Here is a 12,353-nt window from a genome sequence, read left to right on the forward strand (position 1 = left end):
ATGTGGGTTATATGTCACTAGGTGTAGTGGGAAGTTTAGTCCAACCCCGCTAGTGGAAGGATAGTTGGAGTTGTTTATAAGGGTTTCTCTTCTACATGCTATTGGAGCTTGAGAAGAGAAGAGGCCCTCACTATCGGTGTACTAGAGTAGGGGTACCCTAGTATCCCGAACTTGTGCACGGGCAGTCGCAGCATCCCGCGGCAAGGCTTGCCGGGTGACCGCCAAGGTCCTCCGTGGTTCCTTTGGAGCCATTCAAGGACAAAGTATCCAAGCCAAGGAGACAAGACCCCGGCAAGAGCAGCTTGCCGGGAAGGCCAACCAAGGCATCTTAAGGAACTTGCCGCGACGCGCCACGCGTCCCGGCAAGGCTCGGTGAGCGACAAGCTCCCGGACGCGACAAGACAACGACCGCGGCAAGGCGCTTGCTGCGGCAAGCCACCACTCCGTGCCCGCACTCCAGCACATCCACCATCGTGTCGCTCTGGGACCCCTCCAGGCGTACGTGGCGGGAGGCTGTGCAGCCAGCGGCGCTAACAAGATTGCCATCATGGCGAGCGGTGGCGTCCCTGATGGTCTCTTTTGCACTATTTAGGCGATGCAGACGGGCATTTAATGCCCTTGTCCCCTGCCGTCAGGGTTAGGTATGATACACTGTAGCAGGTAGCTGTACCAACCGCAGCACCTTTCCATTTTTACCCTTGTCTATGTTGCCACCTGTCGGTGACCCCTTGAGCATATAAAAGGAGGCCCATGCGCAACGTAGGGGGGGTTCGGTTCCGGAGGAAGAGAACACTCACGCTCGGTCTCGTTAGCTGCTGGGGTGTACTGTAGCACTCCGCGCTCCCGAGCAAGAACTCAATACAAACCACAAAGCAGGAGTAGGGTTTTACGCATCCGTGCGGCCCGAACCTGGGTAAACCGCTCGTGTGCTCCGCCTCGATCCGCTCGTGTGCTCCGCCGAACCTAAAGGGACCCGGTCCGCCGGTCCCATAGGTGCTCGTGGATCACTCCCCCGGCATCTTTGGCGCGCCAGGTAGGGGCGTCGAGGTTGTGTGAACCAGATCCGGCGTTCACGCGAGCTAGATCTTCATCATCTTCATCGACATGCCACCGAAGAAGAAGGCTTCGGAGGCGGCTGCTCCGTCCGCGCCGAACCCACCACCGCCGGAGCAAACGGCTGATGGGGCAGATGCCGGCGGAAGAACGGGCGTCGACGAGGGAGCTCACGGTGCTGCTAGGTCCAAGGACAAGGCTGCGCTTCCCATCGGTGGCGTAGCCGGCTCCCACAATGACCGGGCGCACTCCAAGACCTCGGCGTCCGTACATGCACCGCGCCCATCTCAGGAGGCGCGGGACCGACAGCGTCATGGTACTCACGGTACCATGCATTTGCTGGACCAAGATCGAGCTGGTGGATCTCGGAGTGCTCAAGACCAGCATGCACGCCAACATGCTGGCACGAGCGAGGCACGGTCGCCTGGACGGGACACTGCTCCTTCTAACATAGTTAGAAGTCCGAGCATATCCCGCTCCTCGCACCGTTCGCCATCGCCACCCGCCACTACAGCAGAAGCTTTGGCGCGAGCTCAACTGCTCCTGGACTACTCTCCAACGGCAGACAAGATCGATGACTGGAGGGCCACCATTCAGAGTCTCATCGGCTTCGCCAACGGCGACACTCAACGGCAGCCGAGCACGTCGCAGCTGCGGCAAGTCAGCCAGGCACGAGCCGGTGGCGACAAGACCGGTGGGGGTGCAACCACTATGCACTCTCCGCCCCAAAGGCCAAGATCGCCGACTCGCCGGATCCACCTCGACAGTGACTCCACCGCGTCGTCAGATCCACGAGCTCGTCGCGATCAGCGCCAAGTTCTTCACGAACGACAGCAAGAAGACGCTCGTACTCGCATCGAGCGCCGAAGAGAAGCGCGACGTCAATCGGACCAGCGCGCTGGGCCCTCTGTCGACATGCATGCACCAGGGGAACCAGGCGACTTGCCGTACGCGGTAGGTTGCCCTGCGTTTACTCGTGAGCTGCAGCAAGTCCAGTGGCCCAACACGAAGAATTTCAAACCAGACATACTAGAGAAGTACGATGGCAAGTCGCGTCCGTCGGAGTTCCTCAGCATCTACACCATCGCGGTGCAGGCTGCCGGGGGCGGGACGACAAGATCCTTGCCAATTACTTCCCGCTGGTGCTCAAGCCCAATGTCAGGTCCTGGCTCATGCACTTGCCGGACAACTCCATATCCTTCTGGGCAGACCTATGCCATCAGTTTGTCGGCGCCTTTACAGGCGGCCACAAACCTCATGGTCAAGAGAGTGACCTTCATCTGCTCGCCCAGAAGGAAGGAGAGCCCCTGCGCAAGTACATTCAGAGATTCAGCCGTGTACAGCACAACATCCCAGATACCCACCCTGCCGCGGTCATCAGCGCGTTCCATCAGAACGTGCGTAACCGCAGGATGCGGGAGGAGATGGCGATGTGCAGGATCAGAGACGTCAGTGAGCTGTATGCCCTGGCCGACAAGTGTGCACGTGCTGAAGAAGGGAGGAAACTCCCCGGAGAGAATACAGGAGCAGGAGGATCTGACAGCGAGGATGCTGCCCCGGCAAAGAAGAACCGGCGGTGGAACAACAGTAAGAAGAAAGGCAAAGATGTGCTAGTCGTGGAGCAGTCCGGCAACGAAGGTGGCGCCAAGAAAGCCAAAGCTGGTAGCTCCGGATTGCCGCATGCACCAACTGCCAGGCTGTGGCCGTCGCCGACAAGCAGGACGGCACCGACAAGCAGTACTGCAAGATCCACCGCACCAAGGGCCATGACCTCCAGAGCTGCAAGAAGGTCGAGCAGCTTGTCCAGCAGCAAAAGGCTGAATACGAGCGACGCGACAAGGAGAGGGCTCAAGGAGGCGCTGGAGAATCCGGCAAGAAGCGTGCCGGCTGGGGAGGACGCCGCGGCAAGGCCAAGCAGCGGCAAGGAGACAGACCTCCCCGCGGTCGCGACAAGGATGAAGATGACGACGACGACGAAGACATGGATGATGTCGAGACCAGTGAGCAGGAGTTCCAGAAAGCCACAGAGGTCTTGTGCGTTGACGGCGGTGCTTCTCTGCATACTTCGCACCGCCAACTCAAGCAGTGGGTGCGGGAAGTCAATGCGGCGGAACCACCTGTCGAGTCACGCAAGCTTCTAAAATGGTCCCGCACGCCTATCATCTTTGATATTGAGGACCACCCTGATCGCACAACCGCGGTCGGGTGCTTGCCGATGTTGGTTTCACCAACTATCCGCAACCTCAAGGTCACTAAGATGCTAGTTGACGGCAGGGCCGGCTTGAACCTGATCTCCTCCGCTGTACTCCAGAAAGTCCAGATCCCTGACAGCGAGCTTGAAGAGACCGGCACATTCCAAGGAATCAACTCGGGAAGGAGAAAGCCGAAGGGGAAGGTCACGTTGCCAGTAACATTTGGCAGCGAGCTGAACTTCAGGACTGAGAGGGTCACTTTTGACGTTGCCGATTTTCCATCGCCTTACAATGGGATACTTGACCGTCCAGCACTCGCCAAGTTTATGGCAGCCTCTCACTACGCATACAACATGCTGAAGATGCCAGGCCCGATAAGCGTCATCTCTGTCCCTGGCGACAAGAAGGGTGCTCTTATCTGCGCCGACAAGATCTACCGGGAAGCGGCAGCCGCAACAGATCGCAAGTCACTTGCCGTTGAAGCTCCCAGGGGAAGAAGAAGACCAAGTCCGGCAAGAGTTCTGATGCCCACTCCGGCAAGCGCACCTCTTCGGAGTGCTGCGCTGCCGTCGAGGACGCACCATTGAGCTCCACCGGCAAGTATAAGAAGACAATGGCAGCTCCGCCAGAGACCAAGAAGGTGTCCGCCAAGGAGGACGGCACGGGTGGTACCTTCACCATCGGTGCCACTCTCGACCCTAAATAGGAAAGCGCGCTCATTTCTTTCCTGCGGGCGAACGTCGACGTGTTTGCGTGGCAACCATCTGACATCCCCGGTGTTCCCAGGAAAGTAATTGAGCACCATCTTGCCGTTTGTCCTCATGCGCGGCCCGTCAAGCAGAAGGTCAGGAAGCAAGCAGTGGAGCGCCAAGAATTCATCGCAGAAGAGATCAAGAAGTTGGAAGCAGTAGGCCTTGTCAGAGGAGTGCTCCATCCTACATGGTTGGCCAATCCTGTAGTCGTGCGCAAGGCAAACGGGAAATGGAGACTTTGTATCAACTTTACCGATGTTAACAAAGCTTGTCCCAAAGACCCATTTCCTTTGCCGCGCATTGACCAGATTGTTGACTCGACGGCCGGATGTGACTTGCTTTCATTTCTTGACGCATACTCAGGATACCATCAGATCTTCATGGCAGAAGAGGATGAGGAGAAGACCGCATTCATCATTCCATGTGGCACGTACTATTTCATACGGATGCCCTTCGGTTTGGAAAATGCTGGTTCAACATTTGTAAGGGTAGTCCATGTCGCTCTTGAGCAACAAATACACAGAAATGTGGAAGCCTACATGGATGACATAGTAGTCAAGAGCAAGGACAAGGCAACTCTGATTCAAGATTTAGACAAGACCTTTGCAAATCTGCGCAAGATCAGCCTCAAGCTCAACCCCGAGAAGTGTGTGTTTGGAGTCCCCTCTGGCAAGCTTCTCGGCTTCTTCGTGTCTCAGCGGGGAATCGAAGCCAATCCCGACAAGATCAAGGCCATTGAGCAGATTGAAGCACCAAAGCGCGTCAAGGATGTACAAAGACTTGACGGTTGCGTGGCTGCTCTCAGCAGGTTTATCTCTAGGTCTGCTGAGCACGCCCTGCCGTTTTTCAAAATATTGAAAAAGGCAGGTCCAATGAAATGGACTCCGGAAGCGGAGGCTGCGCTGCAAGACTTGAAGAGATACCTGTCCTCCACTCCAATACTTGTCGCACCTAAGCCATAAGAGAAGTTGCTGCTGTATATAGCGGCAACCAATCAAGTGGTTAGTGCTGTGTTAGTAGCAGAGCGGGAGGCAGATGACGAGCCAGCAACCACGGCAGGCGCATCCAGCGACAAGCAGGGGGCTTCCCCGACAAGCTCTGGTCCCGACAAGGATGGATCTGCGCAGACGCGCGAGGAGATATAGAAGAGAATGGTACAGCGCCCAGTTTACTTTGTCAGTTCCCTTCTGCAGGGGGCTAGGTCAAGGTACTCTGGCGTGCAGAAATTGCTTTTCGGCCTTCTCATGGCCTCGAGAGAGCTGCGCCATTACTTCCAAGCACATGAGATCACAGTTGTCACTCGTTTTCCGCTGAAGAGGATACTACAGAATCCAGAAGCGACAGGCAGGATTGTTGAGTGGGCACTGGAACTGTCAAGCTTTGGCCTCAAGTTTGAGAGTACTTCAACTATCCAAAGTAGAGCATTGGCAGAATTCATAGCAGAATGGACGCCAACACCAGATGAAGAAATTCAAGAAACGAGCATCCCCGTCGAGGAAGCAAGCAAAGAGTGGCTGATGTACTTTGATGGTGCCTTTTCGCTGCAAGGCGCCGGCGCTGGCGTGCTGCTTGTCGCACCCACCGGAGAGCACCTCAAGTACGTAGTCCAGATGCACTTTCCCAAGGAGCAAGCAACAAACAATACTGCAGAGTATGAAGGCTTGCTTGTCGGTCTCAGGATCGCGGCAGACCTTGGGATCAAGAAGCTCATTGTCAGGGTTGACTCGCAGCTTGTCGTCCGCCAAGTAAACAAGAGCTATCAGAGTCCGTTGATGGAAGCTTACGTCGATGAAGTGAGAAAGCTAGAAGAGCACTTTGACGGCCTACAGATGGAGCATGTTCCAAGAGCTCAGAACGCCATTGCCGATGGCCTATCAAAGTGTGCCGCACTTAAGTTACCTGTGGAACCAGGGATCTTTGTGCTCAAGCTGACTCAACCGTCCGTAACGCCATCAACTGGACAGAGAAAGAAGAGGAAGTTGATTTCTGGTGACTATTTTCCGGCAGAGCTTCCTGAAGCCGCCGCCAAGAAGGTCCCCAAGATCAACGCCAAGAGCGCTGAGGAGCAGTCTGCTCTGGCAAGCCCTAGGGTTTGTTCCGTTGAAGCAGAAGCTCCCGACAAGTTTTGCTCCGGCAAGCTTGTCGGGGAACGTCAAGCTCCGGCAGAGCCGCAGGTTCTCACCGTAGAAGCGGATGTTCCCGCAGCAGCAGATTTGCCTTTAGTCCTTGTTGTCGAGCCACAAGCTCCAGCATGGGCACAACAGATTGTCCGTTTCCTTCAGACAGGAGAACTTCCCGAAGAGCAAGAAGAAGCGGAAAGAGTAGCCCGGCAGTCAAGTATGTACCAGTTTGTCGACAACACACTGTACAGAAAAAGACTCAACGGTGTGAAATTGAAGTGTATTCGCCGGGAAGACGGACAAAAGCTGTTGGCAGAGATACATGGAGGCATATGTGGTCACCACATTGGCGCAAGAGCACTTGCCGGCAAAGCATTCCGGCAAGGTTTCTTTTGGCCGACAGCCCTCCAGGATGCAACTACACAAGTAACCAAGTGTGAAGCGTGCCAGTTCCATTCCAAGCAGATACACCAACCAGCCCAAGCTCTCCAGACGATCCCTTTATCCTGGCCATTTTTGGTCTGGGGGCTCGACATCCTCGGCCCCTTTCCCTGAGCAGTCGGGGGCTTTGAGTACTTGTACGTTGCAATCGACAAGTTCACAAAGTGGCCGGAAGTGGAAGCAGTGAGGAAGGTGACAGCACAGTCAGCAGTCAAGTTCTTCAGGTCGATTGTTTGCCGCTTCGGGATCCCTAACAGGATAATCACCGACAACGGTACACAATTCATGAGCCGCACCTTCATGCAGTACGTCCAAGATCTTGGCGCCAAGGTCTGCTTCGCTTCTGTTGCTCACCCGAGAAGCAACGGTCAAGCGGAGAGGGAAAATGCTGAAGTGCTGCGTGGGCTCAAGACCAGGACTTTCGACAGGCTGCACAATTGTGGAAGAAACTGGATCGAGGAGCTACCGGCGGTTCTTTGGTCGATCAGGACGACGCCAAATCGAGCCACTGGCCAGACACCTTTCGCTCTAGTCTATGGAGCAGAGGCAGTTCTCCCCACGGAACTCGTATACGGGTCACCTCGAGTGCTCGCTTATGATGAGCTTGAGAAAGAGCAGCTGCGACAAGATGACGCGCTACTCCTTGTGGAAGACCGTCTTCAGGCTGCTGTACGAGCTGCTCGCTACCAGCAAGCTTTGCGCCGGTACCATAGCCGCAAAGTTAACGCTAGAAGTCTCGAGGAAGGCGACCTTGTTCTTCGGCGTGTTCAGTCCGCCAAGAATTCCAACAAGTTGACGCCGAAGTGGGAAGGCCCTTACCGGGTGAAACGAGTCACTAGGCCTGGCGCTGACCGCCTTGAGACCGAAGATAGCATTCCGGTGAGCAATTCCTGGAACATTGAGCATCTTCGTAAGTTTTACCCGTAAGGCGCGGTTGCCGGAACCTGTTCCGGCAACCACCTTTTGTACAAGTCTTGCCGCTGTTGCGTGTAATCCTTTGTACAAAGCCGGGCGCAGACCACGTGCATAAGTAAAGCTCACGTGCCCCGCACATCTTGTCAATTTCATGCTTTCTATATTTTGCATATGTGATCTGACACTTTGTGCAGCACCTACTCCCCGGTAAGCAATAACGAGTCGTAAGGCTCCATATCTTTATTTTCTCTTCTTTCTTTTTTCTCAAGGAAAGGAAGGTTCCCTCGCCCACAAGTTTGCCGGGGGGGGGGGGAGGGGGAAGGAGAAGATAATGGTATGGACCAGGCGTCGTTCAAGAAAGTTTCGCCTTACCGGGAAGCAAACAACAGAAAAGCTAAGTTGCCAAAGTTTGAGCAATCAGATTTTTAAAATTTTTAAGTTATCTCCCTTGAACGACCGCACTTTGTATGGAAAACCTGTGCGCGGAGGAAACAACTCATAGCTAGTTGCGCCCTTACTTTGTTTCGAGTCCGCTCAACAACTTAAGTGAGCTGCGACTAGTTGCGACAAGGTTTCTTGTCGGTAGCGGCACCGCCAGCAGGCTGCTACTGTCCCGCACTCAGCGCTCGCAGCTAAGGTGCCTGCACCGGCAAGTTCCCTAAAAGCGTAGGGCAAAAACATACAAAGGGAGGAATCAAGTAAAGGGAATAACATTGCAATCATTACCCAGAATAGAGTTATATTACAAGATAGCTTGTCGCGGCTCTAAAAGATTGTTCTCATAACATGACCAGCAGCGACAAGAAAAGAAGAAAACGGGCGGCCTAGTCTACGCGATCGCCCTCAATCCTCTTGATCCCGCTCACCTTGTCCACAATGGGTGCGACAAGGGTCTTGAGCGCCTCCAGATCAGCATCCGGCGGCATGTTCTTGAGGACGTTGGTGAGGTTGAGGCCCGGGTTGCGGAAGGCCACCTTCACCAACACCTTTTGACGAGCTCCCGCGCAGATCTTGCGTGACTCGTCGGCCAGCTGCTTTGGGATCCTCTCACGGAGTCGCTGGAGGGCCGTCGCCACGCCTTTGAAGAACAAGATGAGCTTGGCGCTGGGTTGGAGGTTCTCGTCGGAGGGATAACCGAGGTCCTCCATCCCCAGCTGCGCCAGCTCCCTGTCAATGTCGGCGGCAACATTCACCAGACCCTCCGTCCAGTGCTCCACATTCTCCCTAAAAGCATTCTGGGCGGCGGCAGCACTCTCCAGCAGCGCCTTGTTGGCCTTGATCTCCTCCTTCAAGGCCACCTCCTGCTCCTTGGCGCCGTCCAGCGTCTTGGTCAAAATGGTCAGCTTCAACTCAAGATCTGCGTTGGAGTCCTTGGCGGCGCTAAGCTCTTCGCCACTCCCCTTGAGATCGGCCTCCAGCTGTGCCACCTTGGTCTCCAGCTCCTTCTTGGCGGCCTCGGCAGCTGCGGCAGCATCCACTGCTTGCTTAAGGGCTCCGCCGAATTTCTGCTCACATGCGGCAAGCTCCTCCTCGTGGCTATCGAGGTTAACTTTCCGCTGTGCCAGCTCGCCCTCCAGCGCAGACAGCTTCCCAGCGGTAAGCCGCTGTTGCTCTTCAACTTCGGCCTTCTCAAGGAAGAAGGCCTTCTGCTCTTCGGCGAGTTGCTCCCGCTCCTCTGCCAGGGACCGGAGAGCTTCCTGGTGGAGACCCCGAAGCTCCTCCGCGCGCTTCTCGATGTCTGCTCCCGCCTTCACGACAAGCGCCTCGCGGGATTCCAGCTTGGCTTGCCGCGCGCGGTAGAGCGACAACAGCTTCCGCAGCAACCGCTCCTCCTCAGGCTCGCCGCCGCTGCTGCTCGGCGCATCAACCAGCGTCAGCCCAGCGGAGGCGAGCAACTCTCCGTCGAAGCTCTCTCCTTCGACCGGCGCCCTGGAGCTCGACGCCCAGGGGAGGTTGATGAAGACGCCATCGCCGGCCTTCAAGTAGACACCTGGCTGGGGCTCTTCGGAGCCTGGCGCTGCGGCAGCGGCGGACGGGTCGGCGGTCAACGTAGCGCCTGGCGCTCCTACGGCCTCAGGGCCGTCAGTGCGATCGCCAGACCCCTCGCCAGCTGCTGCGGCGGCAGCTTTGGCGGCCTCGTCGCCGGCGGGATCATCAGCGCCGGCTGCTTCTTCGGTGGCAGCGGCGTCGTCGGCGGCAACCTCGGTCTCCATCGGCTCCGCAGCAGATGGGTCTGACGGTCGAAAAAGGGAGAAGAGTCAAGCAAATACCCAACAAGAGGAAGAACCCAAGGGAAGTTTTGAAGCAAGAGGAGTACCTGTACCGGGTTCTGCAGTCGTGGTCTCCGCCGCCGGGGGGCCGCTGGTGCTGTCCCTTGCCGGATACTTCTCCCTTGCCGGAGAACTCTCCCTTGCCGGAGGACTCTCCCTTGGCATTTCGGGGGCGGCCTTCGGGCGCTCCTGGTGAGGCTGCTCTGCTCCTACACAAACCAACAGTCAGATATCAGCAAATACAGAGTATCCATGCGTGCCTAACAGCGGAAAGTGAACCATATACTTACGCTGGGGGCTGCTCTGGAGAACAGTTGCCGGGTCCAGCAAGGTTGTCTCGGATGCACCCCCTGCTGTAGCGGTGGGCTCGTCCTCGATGATAATCACCGGGACCTTGGCCCTCTTCGCTGCTCTCTGGGCCAGAGTCCTAGAAAGGAATAAGTTCAGAGTAAAGCAAATGAGATACAAGACAAAACAGCAAGGATTGAAGAACTACAAGTACAACAAGAGAATCTTACTCTTCTTCTTCCTCGTCGGAGCTGAACGCGGAGAAGTCGAAGTCCGGCTCACGTCCGGCGTGAGGAGGCGGAGGAGTAGGTTCCCTTGGCCACTTGGCGGGAACAGTGGCGGTGGTCTGAGACGACCCCGCTCCGGCTACCGCCGCGGCGTGAAATGCGGCAGGAGCAGAAGCAGTGGTCCGCGTGGACCCCGCTCCAGTTGCCGCCGCAGCGTGAGGTGCTCCCGCGGCAACAGTGCTTGCCGCGGTGGAGCGTGTCACGCGGCGCGGCGACTGTTGACTCGCCTGCCGCCCCGCTACGTCCCCGGCCTTGCGGAGACTTCTTCTTGGCGGAGATAGAGGCTTTGCTTGCGGCGAGCTGCCTGAAGATGAGGAGGAAGAGGAGTTGATCTCCAGAGAGCCGCTCGTATCTTCGGCGGGCTTGCTCGATTCGACGTCATGCCCGGCAAGCTCTTTCTCGCCGGCGAGCTCCTCTCGCTCGGCATGGCTTGCCGCCTCTGCTGCATCTGCCTCCTCCATGGTGAATCCAAATTCGCCCGCGGCAGCGGCTGCCGCCGCCTCTTCCAGCCTAGTGGCGATGCGTGTCATCTCCGCATCGGTGGTGTCGCGGGTGAGGCTTTTCTTCTCATCGGAGCGGACCGGCACTTCTACCAAGCCGTCAAAGAACTGTTGCATGACGTCATCTGCAGGCTCTTGCCAAGTTGGGACAATTCCATGCGAATCGCACAGCGGCATCATTGCATGGATGCGGTCGAGCGCGGAGTTGTTGCACAGCGGAACAACACCCCTCGGCAACCTGAACACTTCGGGATGTTGAGGGTCGTATTTGAACAGCTCCTGGAGCATCGCGTTAAGCTCCAGAACAGTGAAGTTGAAGTTGAGGCCCGGCCGCAGCCTCATGATATCCGCCGAATTCTTGAATTCCCAGGCGGGTCTCCCCCGTTCCTGCAGGGGGGCGATGCGGCGGCGAAGAAAATCTGCGCCAACAGCGCCTACAGTGAGCCCGGCAAGCCTGAGGCATTGGATCCGGGTGACGGCAATCTTCAGCCTATCGTCTTCTGGGGCCACGTCACTCCAATCGCTGCCGCGTGCTACTGGGGCTTGGCGCCGGGTGGTAAACGGCTGCAGGTTCTCCTCGGCAATCCAGCACCAGTCTGCTCTGCATTCCTTCCACTTGCCGCGGAACTCTCCCTCCAGATAAGTGTCCTTCTTGCCGGCCCTCGAGATCCAGGCGATTCCGCCGGATAAAGGCTCTCCTCTCTCTACTCGGGGCATAAAGAAGTGGCGAAAAAGGGCTACATTGGGATGGACTCCCACAAAGTTTTCGCAGAGATGTGCGAAAACTGCCATGGTCAGAACAGCATTGGGGGTGAAGTCAAGGAGGTGGAACCCGCAGGTGTTCATAATGTCGCAGAAAAACTCAGAGAAAGGCGGGCAGAGCCCGCAGTAGAAGAACAAGGCGAAGAAGGGATATCCGTTCGGAGCCGTTTTCCAAGCGGCGGCTGGAAGTACCTTCGTGCGCGGATGCGCTCGCGTCTCCGTCGACGAGAAGCGGTAGAAGTTCTCCCTCAGCTCCCTCGCGGCGAGCTTGGGGGGGAAGATTGCCCGCTCCTTTCACAGCGCAGCAAGCCGCTGCGCCTCAGTCGACTTCACAACCTTCCCCTTGTCGGCTCACGGAGCCATGGTGGAAGTAGTGGAGGAGGTCAACGGCGTTGGTGGTGCTGGTGGAGATGGGGGGCGGGGCGTTGCTCTCTTTCAGCTTTGGGAAGACGAGGGAGCGGCGGTGATTTTCGAGATTGGAGTAGCAACCGGCGAATGGGCGAACTACCCCTGTTTCCCCTGCTTATAAAGAGGGAGGGGGCGGACGTTCCGCATTTCTGAATAAAGAAACCACCCACGATCTCTCCCACGATGCGGCATTCAACGCGTGCCGTTCGGGGAGGGAGCGGTGGATACGGAGAGATACGGCGTAACCCAGGCCGCGTGTGCCCATGCCCTGTTTTGGGCCTGGCCCAACAGCGCTCGGCACTGTGTATGGCCCTGGCCCGGGGGCTCCTGTCGGTGTACTAGAGTAGGGGTACCCTAGTATCCTG

General features: G+C 56.9%; 1 protein-coding gene across 1 annotated transcript; it reads right to left on the reverse strand.

Moving 5' to 3' along the window:
* Positions 1 to 8,297: 8,297 nt before the first annotated feature.
* On the reverse strand, positions 8,298 to 11,425 carry LOC147993111 (uncharacterized). Its single transcript, XM_087539226.1, has 3 exons — positions 11,356 to 11,425; positions 9,791 to 9,952; positions 8,298 to 9,706 (listed from the first exon to the last, which is right to left on the reverse strand). Exons 1-3 carry the CDS (start codon positions 11,423 to 11,425, stop codon positions 8,298 to 8,300), a joined length of 1,641 nt encoding a protein of 546 aa, XP_087395352.1.
* Positions 11,426 to 12,353: the final 928 nt, after the last annotated feature.

Source organism: Triticum urartu, chromosome 1A (genome assembly GCF_056163025.1).
Source record: "Triticum urartu cultivar PI428250 chromosome 1A, HENAU_Tu73, whole genome shotgun sequence".
NCBI classification, from domain to species: Eukaryota; Viridiplantae; Streptophyta; class Magnoliopsida; order Poales; family Poaceae; genus Triticum; species Triticum urartu.